The following is a 25,041-nucleotide window of genomic DNA, read 5'->3' on the forward strand; positions in this document are numbered from 1 at the left end:
AGTCAGAGAAGCCCCAAACCTGGATCCTGAGGCCTATTCCAATGAGTTTGACACAGGTAATGCATGATTTCTTGTGTACACGTGTGAGAGAGAAAAAGAATAGGGAGACTATATCCAGTAACACAGATGAGCTTACCAAGCATGTCATAGATTTCTTTGCATATTTATAATAATCCATGGGTTCTTCTTTTCTGAAGAAGCCAGTTCAGGCTGGGAATACTCCAGATGTAGCCTTTTACTGCCTAGTGAGATGTCTTTGCTCACTGCTTTGAAACCTTCTCCCCAGTGGGACCAAGCACTGCAGTTATAAATGATGAGCCAGCACCTTGTGTAGCGTAAGTCATCCTACAGGTTTTCAGCAGTCCCTACTAACTCCTACTAACTGAGGATCCTGCCCAGAATACTTACTGTTACCTGCAGTAAAATACACAGCAGGGCTAGGAGATGGTTACCTTTTTGCATTAGAAAACTAGCTAGTGCACTTGCTGCCTGGCTRGGCCTCTGTGGCTGTGAATTATGGGGCTGAGAAGTGTATGTTTTGGTTTTCTAGGAAACTGGTGGACCAAGGTGCTGGCTGCTCTCTTTCCTACATCCTGTCCAGACAGCTGCCATCTTGTCTCTTCGAGCCTGTCCTCTTCCCAGTCCATTCAGTGATCTACAGCCAACAAACGGCCTTTATCCAACCCCTCTTTTTACCACACAGGTCTGATTAACACATACACAGTGGGAGGAAAAACCAGGTGCTAAGAACTAAGAACAAGTAGCAGGTAGAGACTGTGCAGTAGGTGGACATTATGTTAGAAAACATGCATCACTGATGGGGATGCAAGAAGCCTGCTAGCTGACAAGTCATATTCAAGATAGATGCTCATTGTAAATGGGCCCATCCTGGCCCTTTTCCATCATCAAACTCCTTATTCCCACTTTCAGTGCTCTGCATGTCATCTTCTCTTCCTTGACTATCTTTTCTCTCCAGGTCTAGTCCAGTTCAACTTGGAAATTGGTTTTGGCCACATTTCTGTAGGGGTCTAAGTGTCCCATACGCTTCTGCCCATGGTTCCACTTTGCTCACTGTGACAGGGACACTTGGTGGCATGCACTTTTTCCTCTCTTCTAGATTTCAGTGAGCCATTTACATTGCAGTGACAACTAGAACATCTCTGGCCATGGAAAGACAACGCTTAAAGAAGGAGATTGAAAAACTCCTGTAAGTATTCTCCGCCCATAACTTCCTGTACCGAATTTGAGACAGACTTGCTTTCATTGCAACAGGTTGCAGGACTTAGCTGGGTAACAGCTGTAAGTCCTTAGGCTTTTCTTGCTGGAAAGCATGGACAGACTTCCTTTTAGATACTCCTAWTTTTCTAGCATGCTCTATATGCTGTCTGCAGCGTGACAGAGTCTGACTGCACACACAACAGCAGAGATGTCTCATTCCCACTAGCACAGAGCAAGGCCTGGGCTGTGCAGGGAGGTGCAGAGTTCCTCCCTTGCCATACATCCAGTGTACATCCAGAGCAGCCACTATAAGTGGTCTGTTAGTGCTCTTAGATGCAGGAGTGCCCAGCAGACAGCTTCTGGGAGCTTCTCTATTCAATGCCAGCCCTTTTCTGGTCTCCTTGCATAGATCAGTACTACTCAGTCTCAGGAAATATTGCAGACTCAGGCCCTCTGCTAATGAGAAAAACAAACACCAGTGAAGTACSTCTTTCAGTCTCTTGGCTCTGCTTTGAAACCCTTGCTGTGAGGTTCCAGACTTGTAATACTCTTTTCACATTTATGCTTCTTCCTGTATTTTGAAGCTTCTGAGAAAGACAGCAACATGGTCTGAGGGAAGCTAAGACTGCTTGTGATGCAAAAATTAGGATGCTCCATCCTAATCAAGATGGAGCTATGAGAAATCCCACACAAGATTCCTAACCCTGAGTCATTAAAAAAAAAAAATAGCCCTAATTTTACACTGACCTTGGTATTGCCTAGTTTATCTTCCTTGTACTGGATTGCTTAGAACTGGTGGTAATTCAAAGTTGCTCTCTTGCTTTAAGGAGTGATTATGTTGGCATCAGACTACGAGAAAATGAATTTGATCCAAGAGGACAAAGGCAGTCCACCTTTCTAGATGACATGGTAACCAGATTTATTTCCAATCCTGTACCCCTTTATCTGCAGGGCTAATGAGAACTCTGAAGGATGTCTGTTTGATACACCTAGATAAGCTGTTCTTACAGTGATCAATAAAAGCTCATTACTCTCTCATCTACAGAGATTGGCTGTAGATAACAYCCAAGTGTAACATATGCAGTAATTTAAGTGCTGACTGATTTTTCATCAAGACAAAGCTCATAAACAAAGGACATTTGAGAAGGTTGAAGTTAACCATCTGAAGAGACTTGCAGATAAACTAAAGCTGTCRGTGCATAATAAAACCTCTCAAATGAGTGAGAAAGTCTTCCCAGGCATGTTTAAAATGCCTCAAACCTCAACAAGTGTCTCACCAACTGTAAGACACCAACTGCGTACACTGGGCTGCAGCTCATCTCCCCCTGTATTCCTACACACTCTCTCAATTCCTGGGTCGAGTGATTACAGCAGAACAGACAGTTGGGGTGCTTCTCTCTTTCCAGGCTCATTACAACTTGGCCCTCAGTGTTGCTTTGCTGTGGCTAAATGACTCAGACACTCAGCCTCAGCATACATCAGAGGAAATGTGAGTACTGCAAAGCTAAGGCCCTAATGCTGCAATGGGCTACACCTGTGTGAGCGCAGTGAAAGCAGCAGTGAATCGGTCCAGCTTTTTTGCTTTTATAACACCAGGCTAAACATCTTGTTCAAAAAATCATGCAGGAATTTGGCAACTTGCAGCAGATACATGTATCCCAACCGATCTGAGAGAGAAGCTATGATATTATCTTCATATGCTGGAATATTAATGGTAAGAGGGCGAGAAAGATACTAGAATCTTTTGCTCTATGGCAGCTGTCTCCCTGTATCCTGCATGTCTTTGCTTATAAAAAGCACAGCATACAGATAATGCAAATATTACAGATATGACTCATTTTATCACGTAGTCATTAAGTTTTGCTCAGCCTGAGAAAGCAAAATAGGCAGTTTCAGTAGGTCACTCTGTGAGGGTGTATCAGTACTTACCTTGTTTCACACATAAGGGGTATCAATACAAAATGATCATGGAAACAGGCATAAGCAGAGAGAGTGTAACAATCCCAGCAAAGATGCAGTGTGATCTTCCAAACTAGTCCCTCAGTACATGCAATATACTCACCTTAAGCCACTGTGGCTGTTATGATGGGACAAAGGACTCACTTCCTTGTTCTCTCCCCCAGATTCTCCTGTATTTACTTTCAGGCCCTCTAAAAGCAGGTTGTAGGACCAAGTCTCAGGAAGATACGTAATAGGAACTTGAAGCAATACTAGGAGTTCATGTGAAACCTGTTTCAAAATTCAAAGGAAAGGGAGTATTAGCTGGGTTTCATACGCTGATTTTAAAGAATACTTCTCCTGAGAGCTGACCCTTTGCCTTAACTGTTTTCACAGAACAGCATTCCTGTTGAAGATGTCTTTGAGATTTACAGCATGAGGCACTCAGCAACACGCTGGCAGAGCTCTGCAAAAGTGAGTGGTTTGCAGATTTATCTCTTACAGGGGTCTGAGTGAGGATCTCACACCTATAGCAGCCTGGTCCAGTGCATGGGGCAGAGTAGCATTCTAGGGAGCACCATCAAAGTGTGGCTCTGCTACCTCTCTCCTAAATTCCTCAGCCCTGTATCCTTTCCCTTTCCACATTTTCCCCACACAGAGTAAACCCTGGCAAATCATCCCCTTTTCTCCCTGCCACACATCTGCCATCAGGGCTTAGAGCTGTGTGCCTTGCAGCCTCACTGCAAGGTGTAAAGCCTCCATGYGAGGTGGCAGTTGTCCACAGTATACCTCAGCCCTCCTGCCAGAGCATATCTGTCAAACCTGCAGAATACAGAGTATTTCTTAGTTTCTTGCAGATCATATTATCTAGCTATTATAGCTATGGTTTATCTCAGCTCTCTAATAAAAGGAAAGGAGTTAATTGCTTTCTATAGAATCTACTCTTTTTACTCTTAGACCAGCAGTGGTYTGGGGACAATGCATGGGAGGGAGCAATACGCACTTATGACTCCCTGTTGCAGCAGAGTACAAGCATTCAGATACCATGCAAGACCAATAGACAGGGTTTGGCAGCATGACTTTTATCTGAAGCTAGTGCTTGCTTTCTTCCTTTGGGATTGTTCTCTGGCTGCCAAAGATGTAGTGCACCTGTGCCTTTTCTCTCTCACCTGTACACTCAGGCTTTGACCCAAAAGTCTCCACTCTCACTGAAAACTGCAGGGTAAGGCCTAAGCTTTTCTAGCACCTGGCCTCACCCAGGAGCCAGAGATGGGTCACAGGGTGTCCTGTGACCAATTTTCTAAAGGAGTAACACAGTTTACCTCTCTGCCACAGTTCTTCAGCCCCTCTCTTCTGTATGGTCTTTGCAGATCCTTCATGGGCTCCTTCAACCATTTTTCCCCCATTTAAGCTAATAAACGTTCCTGCCAAGTAAATGAGCAAGTGGTCTGGGATTAGGCATTTGTCAGAGGAACCAAAAATGTTAAATCCCATATTAAAAAGTTTGCCTCAAGACCTTTACAAGACTGAGACCTCTAAGTCTCCATTTTTTGGTTAGCTACTGTCTGTTCCTTGGCAGGGTATGACAACACTTCAGGTGTTAGTCTTGGTGTCCTGATTTTAGGTAACTTCATAAAAATCAATGCTAGGTTACAGAAACTCAACTCTTACATGAGTGTTACATGACATTATTTAAGGAGATTCAATAACCGCACCCTAGAAATYGTCCTTGAATGCTGGTGAAGGATTGGAGATGGCACCCTTCAGAACGCCTTAGCTTTTCTCTTCAATGCAAGAAAGAGGAGAACAAGAGAACAATGCCAAGACAGTTTTTCCACTTGCAGTGAGTTACAGTCCTACGTAAGTTGGACACAAATTAAACAGAACAAACCAGTGACTGTGACTGCAAGATTATCTGTTACCTGTGTATCTGCAGGGAGGAGATGCTCTACCAGAGTCTGGAGATACCCTCATGCCAGATCCTACAATAGAAACAGAAAACATGCCCAAGGTTTTATTATTTCATTATTGCAGAGAACAGAAGTAACATTATCCTGCTTTACAGACGATTGACTGAGACAGAGATTAAATGACTTGCCCAAGATCAGACAGTATCCATAGCAGAGCCAAAAAGCCTGGATCTTTCTTTGCACTTAAAACCTCTCCTGAGAGAAGCAGAATATATTTTTTCAGGCATAGTGCTTTGGTAACATGGTTCACTGTCAGTCCCCGTACTAGAGCTGCCTGGGTACAGTCAGCTCCTAAGGCAGGCAGCAGACTACGTGCCTCTTGCATGCCTTCATCTAAACGTACTCTTACAAATCTTAATTAAGCGAAAGAATCAAATATTGTTTGAGACCCATGAGACAAATGACTCCCTCACTGAGGACAAAACCTCCTAGAGCTTGTATGTGAAATGGTCCATCAGGTTTTAGGGAACCASTAACACCCAGGCCAACCTCTATAGTTGTATTGGGCAGAAATTACAAGGTTTACTGCAGTCACACATGAGCACCCAGTCAGTGCATGCAGGGGCACTGTGCTGGGCTTAAGTGGCAGGATTTAGGTAGCAGAGGGCTGCARTGACAACCTATTTGGAGGAAGGCAAGGAATTGCCTTGTGCCAGCCAGCTCAGAAACCCAYGTAAACAGCCCACCAGAACTTCTGCCAAGGGAGACACAACCCCACTGCTCAAGCATATCTAAGAAAAAGCAACAGCTGCTAGAGGAGGGGACAGATAAGGAAAGACATGGAGGGAGAGATGGCTGACAAGAGGTGCTGCTAAAGGTGGCACTAGTGTTTGACCCCTTATTACAACTTTGCTGTCAAAAGTCTCTAGCACCATAAGGATCACTTCTAAAATCCCTGCACCATCCCTTCAGTCTAAGGAGTCAACTGCAGCATGTTTGATGATTTGAATGCTATGCTCCTGGGTTTAGAGATTTATGAAGTGTTTTTTTTTTTTTTTTTTTTTTTTTGGGGGGGGGGGGCATACTTCTTTATGGCTTAAATGCCCAGCTGACCACAGACTCCATGGTTCCTTTCTGAACTGCACATTGTCCACTTGGGTTGGCAAAGACTCACACCAAAGTGCCAGTGCAAGGCAAGCACAGATATATAAAAGCTCTTTGTGTTCAGTATCTAGCCTTCAGGGACATATTTTTGTTCCTGAAAAGGCAGAAGCAGGTTATTTTGCTCTGTTGTGCTGTTCCTCTGCTGRAAGTTATCCTCAAACTACTAGAAACTACGTATTTGGTCCATGCAAAACTGGATACAGAAGACAACTATAACTGAGCAACAACATCATCTACATCTGAAGAAAAGCAAACAAACAAAAAACCCAAAAAACAAAAAACCCAGTATGACACCCCCCACAAACCTACAGTGGACAAAAAGGAGATATTCACTGCAACTTAGCTGATCAGATCTTATGTTCGCTCTGCAGATTTAACCAGTTAAGGGTCTTCAGTCTTTCCTTGCCCTGATCCGGGTGCCTACACTTAGCCCTTGTCTTAAAGGGATAATCTATTCTCAAAATTACTCACAAGGCTTTCAGCATTGCTGGCATCACACACCTTGCAGAATCCACCCCAAATAAAAAYAAACAAATAGAACTTATTTAATAGAAAAAAAGCTTTCTGCCTTTTGGGTCTAGAAGAGTCTAAAGTACCACCAGTTCAATGCCCATTCTCATAACCCCAACCCTCCTCTGCCATGAAACTGCCCAGGAACTCCTAGCYGTGGCAATGCCATGCCACAGGCCCCTTCTCTCACCAGCTGCCAGCCCAGCCCTGTGCGATCTAAGCAATACCCTTCAAAGAATCTCCTCTTGCATAAAGGTGCATCATTTGTATCAGAGTATTTGAATTTAGTAACATGTGTGCTCTTTAAGAGATGTTGCCTAACAAAATTCAAGCTGTCTGCTCCTTTGGCTTCTGCCCCTTTGTTAATAGCAAACTAGCTCTAGCCCTTCTCTTTAGACATAACAGTAAGCTGAACTGCTCAGTTCCTCCTCTGCCTCAGTGTGCCAGGGAGAAAGGGGGAAAGGGCAGTCTGACTACGCACAACCATGCTAAGGTACAGTTCAGCTCCTGGGCAGCAGCCCCATTAGTGTGATATCATTACTGCTAATGTCAAGTGAGAAAGGATGTCCTGCAGGTCCTAGGGAGATATAAGCTGCTTTGAGGGCCTTGCTGGTGTTCAGAGGTGGCCTGTGCAAAAGCAGGTGTGCAGTCTGAGTGAAATTGCACTCTAAAAATAAGGGAGAGCTTATAATCTTTAATTCATAAGTCACAAGAATACTTTATTGCATGGCCTAGCTATTTAACAAAGGAGCATTTTTCTCTGTAATAAGTAGGTTTTATTTTCAGTGATGCAGAGCTTATTAATGCTTCCCAAACAATCATTAAAAGTTGCTGTGGAATTGTAATCAGACTATAATAGGTGGTTCACATGTAGTTCACAGCATTTCTGATGCCCTTATAAAAATATGTAATCTTGCTTGGCCTTAATATTAATGATGGACTGCCACCCAGTGACCAGAAAAGGCTAGAACTGCACTTTGTAACTCGGTATTACATACCCCAGAAAGCCTTGGCCATGACCTCTCRACTGAATTATTCCATTCGATCCTATTTAGAAGCATTTCACAACCTGTTCTTTCAGTGCAGGGATCTTCCATGCTGCTCTAGYGGGTAGCTTTTGCTGTGAACATTACACTATTTTTACTGTTATTTCTCTTATGGCATGAATTTTTTGCTACGAATTCCCAAACCAGGATATTTTTAGAAATATCCCTTCTGAGTGCATACCATACACYGCAGAGGAGTGAGGTTTTCTTGTAAAATTTTCCAGCTACTCATGCTGTTCTCCACTTTTTTTTTTTAAAAAAAAAAGTTTTGATTCATATTCTGTTACTCAACACTAGGAAGGAACAGTCTCCCTGTTATTCTCATGTAACATTGCATTTACATAGCACCTGTCTMTAGTGGGGTTGGGATACTTCCATGRTCGTCATAAGGTGGCAAAGTTATAARATATTCTGAAGAGGAAGATAAGCCATTGTTACCAGGATCTCTAGTTTCCATTTCAGCGGGTGACACTGCTTAATTTTAAGCAGGGGCTTAAGCTCATTCCCACCCTGTAAGAAGGGAACCAAAACGCTTTGCTGAATTTGGAGAGTAAGTATAATTAATTTTCCAGAGCCCTAATCAGTTTAAACAGTTAAAGCTACTGTTTTCATTAACAGTAACTCTGGAAGCACAATTTATCCCTCTTTAAGAGTCCACAATTTGAGCTGCAATTCAGACCATTGTAAAATTTAACTTTTGTGGATCTCAGGTTTGGTCACCTTCCYCTGTTTCCCTACAAAAGAAAATAATGGAGATTCCTATAACCTCCCATGCCTTTTGAATTTTTAGATCTCCTTAAAAAAAATTGAGCACCAGATTACCAAGCTACATAAATACTAGCACTCAGAGCCTGGTCATGTTCTTGGAGGAACTAAAAATTTCTSAATCATGAGCAGGGCCCACTTAGCCTGAGGAGGATAACAGTTGCTGTCCCAACTGCCTGCCACCTCTGTTTCCTACCCCACCAAGACACTTCAGCAGCTCCCATGTGAACAGCTGAGCAGCCCCAGGCCAGGGTGTTGGGGCAGATCGCGGACTGCCCTGTGCACACACCACTACACACTGCAGCAGGTCTGCTACTGCACAACCAACAGCCATGTCCTGGCAGTAAAGACGGACACTTCGGAAAGCTGAGTGGGCCAAGCACCATTCAGCGGAGCTCTCCTCACTTGCCCATCAAGGTCTCTGAAGYAGTTATCTTACTTTTTAACCGACTACACAGAAGGATATGCCTGTTTGGCTTGGCACATGGTTTCTGCAGATGTACTAATCTGAATTACTGTTTTTCCAGGACCACTGGATTCACCCTTTCAACCTTTCCCTGCACCCATTTGCCATGCTGACWGCCCCCAGAGCTGCAGAGCACACCTGGAAGCACAGTGAGCACATTTCACCCCAATTCCCCATATGGCCAGGGCAGGGGACATGGGGCAGCAGCTGCTTGTCCCAGCACTGCCACCATATTACAGCCCACAGAGCTCCAAAAGCTACATGTAAAAAGGATCATGTATCCCATGCTCCATGCCCATTCCTGTCATGGGGATCTTCCTACAGCAGCCTGGAAATAGTATCTACCTCAGGCTCCCAAAGTACATAATAGTTGCAAAAAGCAGTATTTTATTCTCCAGCTGAAGTATAACATTACTGGTGAAAGTTTATCCATTTCTGCAGTAGGGCCAGCCTTCACATCTGACAAACACTTGACTAATATTTGGACTCCGGCAAAGGTTGGTTACGGTTATCTTCTCCAAACGCAGCAAAAATGAGGGGAACTCCATCAGCATTAGGGAATTTGATACTAGTGCCCTTCACCTCTAGTCATTTTACACAACTGATTCCATGCTCAAGGGTACTTTGCAGGCCCAAGACGATACTTGGCTCTTTCTCCTTCCTAAGGCATCAAGTACCAGAGAGGAGCAGCAAATCAAAAGACCAACCTTGGTTCAACAAGGACAGCTAAAAAGGACGGGAAGCRACTTGACTCACTGACCAGAAGAAAGCAGCAGGATGACAAAGTAGGTTTGAAAATTTCACATAAGTCAGCAAGCCATTTTTGCAATCTTTCCTCTGAATGTCACAGCTAGAGTGGTGCCTCTGGCCACCCAGAGCCCACAGAGCCTTTCTTACAGGCCCATCTTAATGCTCCATGGCATGAAAAGTTTCATAGTAGTGGTAATTTATTTACAGCATCAATCCTAGATTTGACTTTCACGGTAACTGTATCATATGTTAGGCAAGAGGTATCACTCATGAGCTGGAAAGTCACATTCCAGGAATATTCTCAACATGCACACATGAAAGAAGTTCTTCTGGCTAATATTCACTGCAAAACATTCACTACCATCACTTCTAGGTCAAAAAGAAGTTGAAGACTGTTAAAAAAAATACCATAAAAAAACCCGGTGGTGTTAGGTCATTAGCCAGGCACAGACACAAATTAGGCTCCAGCTTTCTATTTGTATGTGATTTGCCAAAGGCAATTGTTTGCTCCAAGTCCGCAGAGTAACAGAGTTGAGAAAGCGTTCCTTCTAGCAACAGCAGGAATTTGAATGAGCAGTATAAGGGGGCTCCCCTRCACCTCTGAGTTCAACGTGCAATGCATTTCACAAAGCAGGAGGGAAGCTGATCCACTGTGCAGTCTCCCTCTCTCCTGACTCATTCAGCCTGGCATGCTGTGCTTGTGTTTAACATTTGCATCCTGCAGGGAGCTACAGAAGGAAAACAAGGAACCTCTCCAGAAAAGCTTGGAACAAATCTGAAAGGAGAGAAGGCAAAGAAAGCTAAGGCATAACAAGGACTCAGATTTCATGCAGCTCACCTACAGCTAGGTGACGTAAGTGATGTCTTTGTTTTTTTTTTTTTTTAATATTAGTGTTCCTCTTCTCATCCCTCCTGTCTTGCACTCAAGACTTGCACACTCCCTGCTCTTCTCCTAGTCATCTCTTTCCTGCTTCCCTGCTGGAGTGCAGAGAGCTTAATTTCCCCAGTGCATCCTTATTACTCTCCAGCTTCTTAACTGACCATGATACTCTGCAGAGAAAGATAGAGCCAAAGAGAGGCTGCAGCACTTTGTACAGCCAGGGAATACACACTTCCCCATGCTCACAGTCCTGTGCCATTCCCACACATCATACAGAGTGGGGCAGAAATGAGGAACACTGTCACAAGAGGGTTGTGCCTCCTATGGTAAGCCCATTTTCCTCAGCCCTTCCCTTTAATTGTTATTTCTCAGAAATATGAGCAAGATGGGAGAGAAGAGTCAACTACAGAAAAACCTCTCCCACATTGCCAGTGCAATATTGGAGCCTTTCATCATCTTCCATTCCCCATTTGTAGGTCTCTAAGGGTTTGCTCCCGTTGTTTCTACATTGTGCAGCCCAAGACGACTCTCCATCTCCTGCAGGAACTGTCACAACCTTCATTCATATCCAAACTCCATCTTGGRATAAGACTTGGGTACACATTCTCCTTCCACCTCCTTCTCCCTCTGGCTGGTAGCCTAGGCTCAGTACAGCATGTTTTTATAGGACTCTTTCTATTTACTTACATAGAAGTTCCAGGACTCAGTGGAGTAGAAGTGTTCACTGCTGAGGGGACACATATAACACTGATTTCAGGGTAGAGAGACTCCATCAGAGCTTTTTACATATATATAAAAAGACAGAATTAAAGATTTCAGCTTCGTTTCAGCCAGGGCATAGCCAAACAGCCATCCAAAKGCTGGTCACGTATTTTAAGGCTACCTTAACTCATGCCTTGGGAGATGTTTCTGTACTCGAATGCAAAAATGCTAAAGAAAAATAAACATCTGTGAAGCAAAACTGTTTTTATTCTTCTGCTTATTGGCTCTCAGGCACTGATCCTATTTATGGAGATGCCAGAAGACAACACTGCACCAGCAAAGCCTGTGAAATGGTTAAACTTAGCACACCTTCCAAAACCTTACAGATTCAAAGGGCCTTTTAGAAACCCTGATGAGTCAAAGTTTGTTTTCAGCTCACCAGGTTCACTTTGTTTTTGAAAGAACTTATCACAAATTTCCTGTTAAAATTCACAGTTTAAAGTAAAATCTCATTGCTGTAAAAGTCTGTCCTCAATTCTGAGCTGTATATGGCAGAAAACTTACTACAGCTTTGCACATTCAAAAATCAGTTTAACTGGTAGGTCTCTGTGCCAGCAGTGACAGGGGGCTCTTACCCATACCATGCCTCCCCTCACTTGCCCCTTGAGCTATGTGAGCCARGATAAGGCTAGAAGGGACCTCTGGTTGTCATTCAGATCACTCTTCCCCTGACACAGGAAGCCAGGGAGCATTTTGCAGGTATCTACAGCACCAGCTGTTTCAGCCTGGTCTTACAGGGAGCAGGATTGCTAAAACTCACCATCTAATCCCATTTAGCTGTTCCTACCTCTCCATGATGGCCTGTGCTCACTGCTGCAACAGGCCTACCCTATCGCACCCAGCACCGGCTCACCCCTGGTCCTCAGGGCATCTACCTCTCTTCTCCTTGCAAGTAAGTCCAATAGAGCAATAGGCAGCAGCCAGTACCCAAGACTTCAACAAAATTCATCCTGAATCAAATAGCATCATTTGCACCCCCTGAAGGCCGAAGCAGAAGTGCTTTGAAATTAGGTCATTACAGTGGTAGGGAAAGGGGAGGAGAGAAGATTGCTGCTGATCACATGAGCAGGAAAACAATAGTTGCAGGGGATATTAAATAGCCATGGAGGGCAAGAGATTAACATCTCATGACCGGTCTCTGTTCACTGACCTGAAATAAAACAAACGCTAAGGCTTTAACAAATAGGTGAATAGCTGTATTATTATTATTATTATTTTAACTAGAGTATGGTCAAGGTCTTCACTTATCATTGGCTAGCACTTGGTGCTTGTTATAGGTAAGATCATGCAGCCACTGATGGAGTTAACAGAAGCAACCAACAGAAGTCTTGCTATCCTGATAAGCACAATACATGGTGCATTTCATTTTCAGAAGTGCAAATGCCTGCCCCTTCACCACTCCCTCCCCTGCTGGTTGGCCAGCACCCAACCACCTGGGTAGCCACAGCTAGAGCCAGGCACCTGAAAATGCTTAGATACAGGTGCAATGAGATTAGTGGGCAATTCCCTTCTGTCACCTTGAAGGAAGTTTCTTCCTTTCCTGAGCAAAAAAGGCTTTGCTAAGTGAGAGGTTTCTGTTGACCAGTTAGCTGGTGCAACTGTCAAGCTTTTCCCAGCTACGCAAAAAGCTATTAACATAGTCCTGAGGTGCCCAACACCACACTGCAACTCACTTTGCAATACCATCCACTCTGGAAAAAGATAAGGCACACAATGCTGCAGTTCACAGCCCTGTTCACAACACTGAAATCAGTGCTGATCTCAGCTAATACCATGGCCATGAACCCAGCAGTTGAGGTAGACTGCTTACAGGGCCAAGCAATATCTAAGGGCTGTAATATCTTAATTTGCCCCATACAAATTTGTTAGAGCCCTCAGTACCATGCAAGCAAGTCCTGACTTCCCTCTTATTTAAAGAACAGTGATCCCAACTTCAGACATGTCACTACCGATTCTCCAGCTATTCCCAATATAGAGTGGAGACATTTGGCATCTGCCTTGCACAAAGCAGGCATATTTTACTATTCTAAGAGACAGGTATGTTTGCATGACAATATAACTAATCTCTTAGGGAAAGCATCGATTCTGGCAGGATGAAACCTAATATATGAAGGCTTATACATCTTTGAGAGGCATACAATCGCAAGAGCAAATACCAGAACTAAAGCAATGAAAGTTTTGATTTCAACCAAACTCTGAGAAATTGTTGTAAAAGATGCTGCCACCCTGAGAGGAGTTAAAGAGGGAAGACTCAGCACCTTTGCTGCATTTCCATAGCCAAGAGCATTTAGAATGCTCAGAACTAGGACTAGCCCAGACCAGCTCCAAGGAGGACCTTATGGTAGAAAAATGGGCAAGAGAAGACTGACTACCCTCTGAGTATGTTGTCTCCGGGTTTGGTGCTGTTATGGACATGACCTGCTAAGTACTCATAGACAAATACTGCCACTGCAAAACATGCAGTCAGTTTCTGCAAAGCAAACACATGACATGTTTACCAAAGACTGCTAGAAACCAGGCTCCATAGCATTTCACTGGCACTTGCATTAACATCCACTGTTCAAAAAACAACTCTTCTGTGCAATCCATGCAGGAACAACTGTTCCCTTACATCATTCATCTTCAAGGACTACTCACAGCAATTTACCACACACAAGGGATACAYTGCAGAGGCTCTGAAGCAACCCAGAGATTTCAAGTATAAGGTTGAGCGTTCAGGAGGGTCCATTTGCCTGTTTGGAAGTGGCAAGCACACTGCAGCCCCATCATTTAAGTGGGCCAGCAATTAAACTTTTTGTAACAGAAGGTGAGGGCTATAGGTTTCACTCAGTTTGGCAGATGCCGCAGACTCATAACTTGGGGCAAGGGCAGCTGGGAAAATCATGGCTGCTGTGTGGGAACAGAAGAGGGTAATGGAGGATCAAGATCTCACTGTGGACTTACCTCCCACAAAAGCTAACAGCTAAACCTGCCTCAGACTTTTCTTGTCAGCTTGAGCACTGCTGCTAGAAAACAAAGAACACAAGAATGGACTGCTTTGACAGACACCTCAGAGGCCAAGGTCATCATTATTAGTTTTTGGACTACATTAGGAGAAAGATRGCAAAAGATGCCTACTAGCTAAATCTTACTTTTTCTGCAAAGCAGCAGCACTTGATTCTCAGTCTTCGAAACCAAATCTGTTCTCACCTGCCTCTCTTCTGCCCTATATGCATGTGCACGTTCACATTCAGACTACTCCCCAGAAGGCTAGCGGTAAAGGCTCAAATCTTGTCAAAGGCAGGAAAGGATGTCACCAAGCATATGCTCTAGCAACCATGCAATTTTATGGTCAGAAAGCACCCACCCTTCTATCTTTGACAAGTTGGATGCCTCACTTCAGTTTTCATTCACAGAAAGGGCATGGATCCTTTTCTCCAGGTTAAGGACTGCCTGTGGGTAGTGATGAAGGACCGCACATACAAAACATGGTCTGCCCCAGTGTTTGATTGTCTCCTGTGTGTCCACTCCAGGAGTGACTTCCTACTCAGGGCTCAGTTTGTGAAAGCCAAGCTGAGAGACCTGAAGTCCCCCTTCATCAGACAGCAACCCACATTAGGGGCCTTGATCCCACCCTGGTGCTAGCACCTTGATGCTCTGGGCTATGTAGCTTTTTAGGTAGCAATTTCTCCAACCCTTCTGGGGTCTAAAGCTGCTACACCATTTTTCCTTCCTCAGGAAAAAGCTGATAGGGTTTCCAGCTTCACAGAGGGTGGTGAGCACAATGCAGCAGACTGCTAGGACAGCCAAGGAATGATAACCAGCCTTATTAACAGATTAGAACTCTTAGTAACAGAAGGTACTATACTGAATACTAAAGCAGAGATTCAAGTCCAAGTTCAGGTCCCAACTCACATATTCTATGGTTCAACAGCAGATCTTTAACAAGAGCTGAGAGGAGAAGCCAATTTAAGCAGACTACACTAATACCAAGCTATTTCCTCCTCTGAGAAAATACCTACRTCTTTTTTGCCTCTCTTGCCACAGCATTGAAAGACCTTCCCTTTGGTCTAAGATCATGTAAGCAAAGATACACTTCACCTGAACCTCCCAAAACTTCCCCTACTCTCCCTCCTTACAGCCACACACATTTGTTCTGTTGGAGGCAGAGAATGTGTAATTGCAAACAGAGCTCTTAAATAAGTTAGATCTACAAAGATGTTCATCTGCATGCCAAGTTAACTGATGAATCATATTGACAAGGTCTTCACATGCTTAAATGAGTTTCCTCAAACAAACAAATTTATGATCTTATGCTTTTGGAGTGCAGTAGTTTCTTTTGATGTGAAGCCTCATCTAGTGGTGATAACATATTTGTATAACTGGATTTGCATATTCCATGACACATTCCAGCCTGTTCTTAGGAGCCTATGATTTTGGTTCAAGAAACTGATAATCAGAGCAGAACAAGTCAAGGTTTGATTCAGCCCTGTAGCAAACAAACAAAAAAGTGCCAGAGGAAAAGCTCCAAAAAGAAGGAATAAGATTTTCCATAATATGCTAGCTATGTTCTGCTTTAGTGTGGAGACAACAACCCTTTCCAGCTCCAGCTAGTGAGTAAAGCTGCATGCAGTTTGCTCCTCTTGAATTTTAGAGCAGCCTTACAAAGGAAAACATTTGTATTGACAGACCTAAACTGATTCAGTACTAGCCACAAATTCAGACACACTGATAAGCATGTAATAAAACTGTTTAATTCTTTCCTACAGTTGATGCAGCCTTCCCTTTAATCACTATTTCCTCCTAACATGCTGCTGAGTTAAAATACATGCACAGAAAAAAAAAGGACTAGAAGGCAAAAAGAGATAGACATATACAGGATAGAGACATTTTCCCTTTTCCCCAATAAAGGGGTGACAAAGTACTGAAAAGGAAGCAAAGCAAAGTCCATCTTCCTGCTTTGTCCAGAGAAAGAAGAGTGACTGACCATCACAGGATGAACTTAGGCAAGAGGTAAACAACACAGGAAGAGCAAGGAAGGAGAAATCCAAGAGACCTACACCAAAAACTTCTTAGGCCCACTGAGTTACATAGCTTTCAGGCCAAGGAGGCACCGTAAAGAACGGCAGCTTTTACAATACATATTCCCCACTGGAATCTGGGTCAGATTTGATACATAAAACAGTTCATACCAGCTGAAAGCACAGCCCACTCTATATAGAATTCCTTTGTACCCAATATCAGCAAAAGCAGCCCAACAGGAGGAGGGAGTGGGAGAGAGAGTCCCATATGGTAAATACAGTAAACATCACACACTACAATAAAGACAAAACATGAAATCCCCCCCCCCCCAAAGCTCAGAACAGGCCCCCTTTTCATTACTTTTTGCAGACGCAGCATTAGRACTACGGTATATAAAAGCAACTACTGTTTGCTCACAGCTCTCATCTCTGGGAACTGCCAAAAATGGGAAAGGTAAGTGGAAGCCCTGGTATGCCAGCATCCTGATGACACATACACTGGGATGGGCTACAAGTCTCTGCAAACACTTGCATTGCAGATCTTTTTTATGAAGACAAGAGCTTCCAGGGACACTGTTACAAGTGCAGCAGTGACCACCTTGACCTGTAGTCCTGCATGAAACAGTGCAATTCCATCTGGTGGAAAAAGTCAGCTGGATTATTTATGAGAACCCAATTACTTGGGTACTTTAAAAAAAAAAAAGTGAAGACTATCCTGACCTCCAGAACTGGCTGGATCTCAACAACTCTATCAGGTCTTGCCATGTAATTCAGTGAGCTGTTCTGCCTGGCACTATCATCGGAGAAATTTGGTTTGCCCTTTGAGGACATAGTTATACAGTCCCTTTGAGTAGCCACTGAAGGCACAGGCAATTCAGGAAGGTGGTGCAAAATTCCACTAGAGATGAAGGAAGTTAGCTGTTGAACATCAGTGCCATTTCTAGGGCCTGCTCATAACTTGGAAATGCTAAAAGGCAAATTAAGTGACTATTTCCAGGTAAGTACTCCTTTCATATTACAGCAGAGAAGGCCTAGCATGGCTAGTTGGTGTAAAGTTCTGCTATGGACTGATACCTGCAACTTGCTCATGACCATAGTGTGTCATGATTCAATGTCACAAGAATACATTAAGTCATATTTGCAACAGTTATGCCTTTCCTAAGACAAGAGCAGCTATGTGGCTTAAACCAGGCAGAGTTAAAGCTTGATAAAGTACTTCCCTAGTTAGTAAGATATACTATAGAGAATAACCCATAGCAGCAGGAGCATTCCAGGTGCCTGCGCTCTGAAGCTCTGCACCAGTACACAATGGGAGAATACAGAGCAGCATGGCAAACATGTTTTAGCAGCACAGTTCTGGAGTGGCTGCATTACCAGGTCATGAGTAAACAACACAGATTATCTCCAAGTCACATGAATATATTTTCTCCTATTGTTGCAATACAGAATCCTTACAAATCCCATTGCATCAGATCATAAAGTATCCTCCTCCATTTATTTCCTACTACACATGCGCAATGCATAGTTGCTGGCATTTTGCCCACCTACAGGAGCTCAAGACATGAAACCTTCTTTACTAACTTTGAAAGAATGGATGTTTTAGCAATTTTCTATCTATATAAGGGAACAGAGTTTCTCATAAAAGCACAGTAATGGCTGTGATAACTTAACTTATTCTGGCATTATTGAACAGTGGCAATTTCAGTTCCTACATTTTTGCTGTTTACTGCTGCAGAATTTTGCTTCCCACAAGATACAGCTTCGCAAAAAAAAAAAAAAAAAAAAAAAAAAGGATGAGCTCCAAGGCCAAATGCTGGAGCTCACTGATGATTGTCCACCAGTTCCAACCTGCATTTACCTTTGAGATCCACTCCCTCAAAATTTTAGATGGCTGCCCAACTTCAGGGGCAACAGTATTTGCTGAAACCTAGGGAATACAGATTATTTGACTGGGGTGCAGTGAACGTCAAAGTTGGCTTCTGCAGAGGCTGGCTGACTAGCACTGAATTATTGTTCCCATGTTAAGTAAATAGTAAATGTATTCCAAAATACTTTTTCAATCTAATGTTCCTTCAGTACTAAAAATGAATTAAAGCTGTGCAGTCCAGAGTAAAATCTGATTGCTCTCACATTTTGAGGGGAGGAGCAGGGGAAGCAGGGAGTTCAATACAGACTGTGAAAAAGAGGCAGAGCTTAAGTCCACATTAACTCCCAGCTTGTTCAGAAGCCAAAGTGAATTTTTTAAAAGTATTCATGATTATCCAGCTGTTTATTAGTTGTACATATTTTGTACATGTTTTTTATTAGCTGTACATGCTACTTTAAATAGCTGTTATAGATCCAGCTATATATTGCTAACTCTGGTAAGTACAGAGCTAGACTCTATTCCTAGATCAGAAATTTAAAAAATGAGGAAGACTTAGAGAAAAGAATTAGACCTTCACATTAATATCTACATTAGTAGCTATTAGTAAAGTACTGACAGAGGAGGAAAACACCAGCCAGATGTAGAGAAACACAGCAAACACTGCATACTTGGCATCAAATTCTTCATGCCCCAAGATTCTAACAAGCTTCTCTGTGCTGACACACTCCTTACCACTCTGATCCCAGCTCTTCTCAGATTTCTTCAGAAATATTTTCCAGAATCTTCAGATATCTTGATTTTCCTAGAATCTTCAGATATCTTGAATCACATCATTTTTGTACAGCACTGTTTAATGAAGGCATACTTCATGAACCAGATATTAGCTGGTGTAAATCATTGTGGTTCCAGCTTCAGAGCTGCACTGATCTGTTCCAGCAGGAGATCTAGCCAAGTCTCTGAATCACCAGACTATACTCAGTGTGCAGAAGGAACTCAATAAGCATACCTGAGTGGATTAGGAACAGGAAAACATCCTGCTGCGCTAGGGAAAGTCTATTGCAGCATTAATTATCATTTATGTATATATCTACTAGTCATCACTGAATCCCATGTCAGCTGGCTGTTTGCACAATAATAAATAAGAGCCATAATAAAATATTAACACCAAAAGGATCTCACATCTTTACAGCAGATCAGTTATCATTTGGGTACAGTAAAGTCTAAACATTTTTGACCCCTAATGGCTTCCAGGTAGTTAGGCAAATACACTTCTGCTTTTCAGCAAGAAACTGGAGAATTTTGGAATGGAAAGGCAGTATACAGTGCACAGAACTATTAGGACAGTCTGCAGTCCTAYCTGCTACCTGTTTAATTTTAAACTATTTCATCTGGGCTTTAAATGGCAGCCTTTGAYTCTGTTTTGCATGTTAAACGTTCAGGTAAAACCCTTGAATAAAGCCAAGAAACTCACAGCAGTGGCGTAGGCTGTTTACACTTCCATCTCTTCACCTGCTACGTCAGAGGCCTCATTTTCCATTGTTTCACACTCCGGTATGAGCAGCCTGTTGGTGACACTCACCAATCTGTTCCCAATAACATTAGGGAGGAAAATAATCTCACATACARAAGAGGAAGAGAATGCAAAGAGCAACACTACTTTGGTAGTAAAGGAGGACAGCCTGCCACTGGACAACAGCTTGTTCAGCTACTGCCAGCCCAGTCTCAGGTCTGATGTGTAGAAAAACATCATGCTTCAGTCAAAGAGAAACAAAGTATGAACCATTCAGCTCTCAAGGTAAAGGTATGAAAAAAAAATCACATTCTCTTGTTTACAAATGCCCACTATTGTGCACTTACAGAAAGAACAGTGTAAGTAATAAGCATAACTGCATGCTTGGGTTACCATACAAACCAAGGTTTGCAAAATAACATTGCAGTTTAAGCACAGTATCTGCTTGCCTGCTTAGAACTGAAAAGCCAAATATTTAATTTGCCTTCAGAAAAACTTAGGGAAAACAAGTAAACAAGACCAGTCCAGCTCCCCAGATAGCAATTAACATGCCTACATACTCAGAGGTATCTTGCTCAATTACTGCAAATGAGAAATACAGCAGTAGCATTGTGTAGGTTATATGCTGCATTCCATTGTGCAAAGGCAAGAATGAACAAATTATTATTCAGAGATCAGAAAAAAATATTAGCAAGTCTGGATTCTCAACTCTGCTGTGTCCCAGAGTTCAGAGATGGGTAAATTAACCTCCCCATCCCAAATTTCTCCACTYGGGAGGCAAGAACCACAGCAATGCCTGGATGCAGTGTATGCTAAGAGGTTTTGTTTATTTTTGTCTGAAACTRCTCAAGGACTCTCAGGTATCAAGTAAATAAAAAGGGCACTAGACAGAGGGAAAGGAACACCAGAAAGTTACAGAGCAAGTCTCAGCTTTATCAAAAACCTGGATGTTCTGTGTAGCTCATTTTACAGTTGGTAGCAGGCCCACAGGCTAATATGTGGTCTGCTTTCTGTACATAAACACTTACCTCTATTTGCCAATTGTCCTTATGCTTGAGTTTTTCTTGGGGCTGATAAAACAGTCATAATCCTCACATTAGAAAAGAGCTGTCATAAGAGCATAGCAGTTGAGGGCCACTGTTGAAAGAGACATGGCTACCCAGACTCCTCACACCATGGATACCTTCCAGTTAATGAAAAACGTCTTGGACTACAAATTCTTCCTAAACTCTGGGTGCAGCCATCATGCAGCACGCAGCCAATCTATGGCACAGAGCACTAAGGGCAAAGAGACCCTGCAAAGATTCAAAAGGAAACTGGACAAGTTTAAGACACCYACGTTGCTGGCAAGTTCTGGGCTAGATGGATAATATGGACTGTCAGTCTAACCCAGGATGGCTGCTCTTACATTTCTAAGCACAATGCAGAAATCACACACCACTGTCCCCATACTGGTCTCAAGTCCCAGAAGCATATCCTGACTTCCATACCAAGACTAGTACCTATTGTACTGATCATAAAGGATCTTAAAGGAATCCAAAGGGCAAGAAGGCTTCACTAAGCAAACATGATCTTGAAAAGAAGAAAAAAAACAGTACAATATTTCTGAATCTATCAAAGGTCTTTGRGAAATGCTGGCACATAGAAGTTGATCCAGTAAGCAAACTGAATTTGTTCTGCATTAACCTTCAGGGAGAAGGTATTTTTTTTTTTCCCCCCAGACAAAGCATATAGGTATTTTGGACTGACTGCTACACTTAAATTCATACCCTTCCCTTAATCTACTTTCTTCTACTGTTAAGGCCACAGTTTCCTGGCTGGGCAAGCACCTCCACAACCAACACTAACAAAAGGAATGATACAATTTATGGCACATCTGAGAAGCAAAGCTGCAGTTGGGTAAGAATAGGCCAGCTAAAAAAAATCTGCCCCTGCAGTTTCATAGCTTCATGAAATTGCTATACAAGGCTCATAATGCAAGACAAGCAAGAAAGCAAAAACTTGCACRTATTTTGGTTGAACAAGAAACCAGCCAAGTAAAAAGACTGCTCCATGCAGCATGAGCAGGAAATACAACACTACACGTGATATAATTTTGCGAAGGGTAATTCAAAAGTGGCTGTAAAGCAAGAGCAAAAGGAAATAAGCAGGAAAAAAAAGGAAGGGTCATTTATTGGGGGCAAAGGGAAGAAGGGGGAAAGGACAACAAAACATGATTACAGGAGTGTTTCACACACTAATCCAAAACCTGTGCCATTTCCCCCCGCTCCCCGCCATCACTCCTGTCAGATAGTATTTCCCCATTGTTTTAACACTGGTCTCTACATAGACCATGCAACTATATGGAAAACACTGAAAATAAGACAAAAAGCTCTGATATGACCCCGTAACATACAACTTCTACATCCCATTTGAGTTAATGGAAGATAACCTGAGTAAGTGGGGGGGGGGGGGAAGGGGGAAGGAATTAAGTTCCCAATAGTGGAACATAAATAGCAAGGCAGAATAGCTACCTAAATAGCTCCAGAATACATCAGCTTCAGCCTGCCCTTCCAACTAACTCAGAACAGCTTAAACCCTGAGACTACCTCATATTCAGACTTTAAAAACTACAGCAATATATGGATTGATTAAGGATCACACCGTATCACACCAAACAAGGATCCAGAGCAAACAATCTTGAGCATCTTTGACATTGATCAGATAGGGCTATGAAAATTCACTGCATTTTTCCCTGAAAAAAAACATTGCAAGTTCAACTGCAACTTAAGTTTCTTCAAGTGAAGAAATTAGCATGCCATTATATTTTGCCTGAAAAACTCATTCTTGAGCTTCAAAATCTATATATCTCCTGAATGAAACTTTTTAATTTGCAGAATAAAAAGGCTCTTCTCTGCCTTAAACAATAAGTATCCTTCTTTAAACTTCTCCTGTCTTTTATCTGTGAAATTTGAAGTGCTTTGAGTACAGCATTTCAGCAGTGAAATCCGGATCGATATAAATATCCATTACCCAACATTTGATTATGTCATTTTCTACCTCACACATGCCYGCTTACTGTTAAAGTAAATTGATAGAAAGGCCTGGTCCAAAGGCCATTGGAAAACATGGCAGTTTATTATCATACTGCCAGAACTATTTTACAGTATTGTCACTAGGAATCCATATGCATTAAAAAGCCTTTGTCTATATAATCAGGGAACAGAAAGAGATTAAAAATAAAGTGACATGAAACAACTCTGCTGCAGTGGTAGTAGCATTTTCTTTTCCACATGATCCCATTAGTAAAATGATAGAAATATTGCTTGACCTACTCTTTACTTTGATTCCCTGCTTATTAATAGTAACAAAGTTGGTACCCACAATCTATTGTTATTGTCTTTTTTTAAGACAAGGGAGAGGGAGAAAACAAAAACATTCAATCTCTTTAAGTAGCAAAAAAAAAAAAATCTCTTATCCTATTGAGCGTGGATCCAGTACTGTACACTGTGTCAAGGACTGCTCACTCCTTCTGCATACTGAGGTCTTGCAGCCAAACTCAGCAAAAATGACAAAGGTAAGAACAGCCAAGTGAATGGAGTACTGAAACAGCTAGGCAGGGGTATAGCTTCCTGTGGGCAAGTGTGTTTGCAAACACAGTTTGTTTGTATATCAACAAATTAGCAGGGAAGAAACCCCTAGTGGTTGTTTTGTTATCTAGGTCTTTGTTTTTGCTTTCTAATCAGTGTCTTTAGTATACATGGATCCTTTCAAATGTAAAAACATTTATATGCAACAAACTTTTTTTTTTTTATTATTTCTCTGTCTGGCTGGTTTTCCCCTGAGTTTGCTGTTGAAAGAGAACAGAGTTAATATATTCTTAGGCTTCTAAGACAAAGGAAAATAAGGTTGAGGTATTTTCCTCTACTCCAAACAAATGTAATAGATATCAAACAATGCCAATTGAATTTATCTACTTATAATCAATTTTTACTTGATTTTACTGCTGTTAATACAATGCTGTCCAGCAGGACCCAAAGCAGCCACAATGGTCTTCTGTTCCTTTAACTACTAAAAGGACCTGAACACTTCAGCATGCAAGAGAATTATTTCTAATCAGATTTAGTCCTGTTACACTGATTTTTCTCCAAATATTAGTGGCTATTCACTACTGTGCTACTAGTATCAGTAAGGCATTCAGCAAATTGTAGTCACCTAGAGCTGCCACCTGACATCCTGTGCATCCATGTTTGGATTTGCCTTCACAGCCCCAGAAGCACAATTTTTGCCATCAATAATGATTATTTTTGTCAATAACCAATTGTAATGCTACTGATATCAAACTAAACCCTTCTGCTGCTTATTCATTTCTCCATGGTGAAAGATTGTTGCAGTGCTGTATAGCGCTCTGTTCCTATTTAGTATTTAAGTCAGAGGGGTTTTGCACAGGACCACACAGCTCAGATTTCAAGATCAGGGCCTACACTATGCTCTTTTGTTTAGCCAAGACCTCACACTGTCTGTAGACACAAACTAATGTTGACCCTCAGTGGCACTGGGAAGTAGCTACTTTCCCTAGGGTCTTGGGTCAGAAGCCAGAAGAGAGACCCATTATATTAAGGACTCTACAACCCATTCAGCGTAGAAGTGGTCCCCACAAATCACTCAAACACTTCAACAACATACTGTGTTTACTTAACACTGCAGGATCTTTTAAAACTATGTTTTCAAATCTTACAACACTAGCCATCATTCAGGTCTTATGCCCTGTGTCAGAAGTTAGGCTAGCCCAGTCCTTTAAGGATTTGCAAGGTCACTGTGAAGGACAGAGCCTTGGTTTCATATCTCACTCAGACAGGCAGTACTGTGCATGCTGCAGCTAACACTCCYGCTTCTGTGAGGTCCTGGCCAAATGCCAGTCCCAGGTTGGACCTAACATTTTGCAAGAAGCCCACTTGTAGCAGCAATCAGAGTTTTCCTGGGCATGTTCCCCTTCGGCTGCTTCCCTTCATTTGGGTCCTGTCTCAGTCCAACAGGAGTCAATCTGCCAGAGAGCCCACAAGCCTTAAAGCTACTGTAGCAGGCATTCTCAGGACAGTATTACCCTCTCAGCTCAGAATGAATTCAGTTCAGAAAGTTCCCCAAAGAGTAATGCTCTCTCACACATCTTTCAGTGTTGGTTACATGTTTGTTTTCCATCATACTGAATACTTTCAGGAATCATGCTGCAGATTCAGAGCTGTGGAGCTCTGCAGCATAAAGAAATCACTCAGTGA

At 42.5% G+C, this 25,041-nt stretch overlaps 1 protein-coding gene and 1 long non-coding RNA gene across 2 annotated transcripts in view; one reads left to right on the forward strand and one right to left on the reverse strand.

Annotated features, from left to right (window-relative positions):
* On the forward strand, positions 1-10,578 carry CUNH2orf80 (chromosome unknown C2orf80 homolog). Its single transcript, XM_085299348.1, has 9 exons — positions 1-56; positions 1,118-1,207; positions 2,046-2,127; positions 2,625-2,707; positions 2,845-2,932; positions 3,553-3,630; positions 9,079-9,166; positions 9,684-9,802; positions 10,492-10,578. The coding sequence occupies exons 2-9, from the start codon at positions 1,167-1,169 to the stop codon at positions 10,576-10,578; spliced, it is 666 nt and encodes a 221-aa protein (XP_085155474.1). The 5' UTR covers positions 1-56; positions 1,118-1,166.
* Positions 3,429-25,041, reverse strand: part of LOC146598925 (uncharacterized) — a 25,416-nt gene continuing 3,803 nt past the window's right edge. The window contains exons 3-5 of the long non-coding RNA XR_014895135.1: positions 5,079-5,138; positions 4,479-4,580; positions 3,429-3,447 (exon numbers count right to left, since the gene is read on the reverse strand). This is a non-coding gene — a long non-coding RNA (uncharacterized LOC146598925). The remainder of the gene's footprint in view (positions 3,448-4,478; positions 4,581-5,078; positions 5,139-25,041) is intronic.

The sequence above is a fragment of the Rhea americana genome, unplaced genomic scaffold, assembly GCF_003343005.1.
Source record: "Rhea americana isolate MKP2758 unplaced genomic scaffold, rheAme1 scaffold_15, whole genome shotgun sequence".
Classification (NCBI taxonomy): Eukaryota; Metazoa; Chordata; class Aves; order Rheiformes; family Rheidae; genus Rhea; species Rhea americana.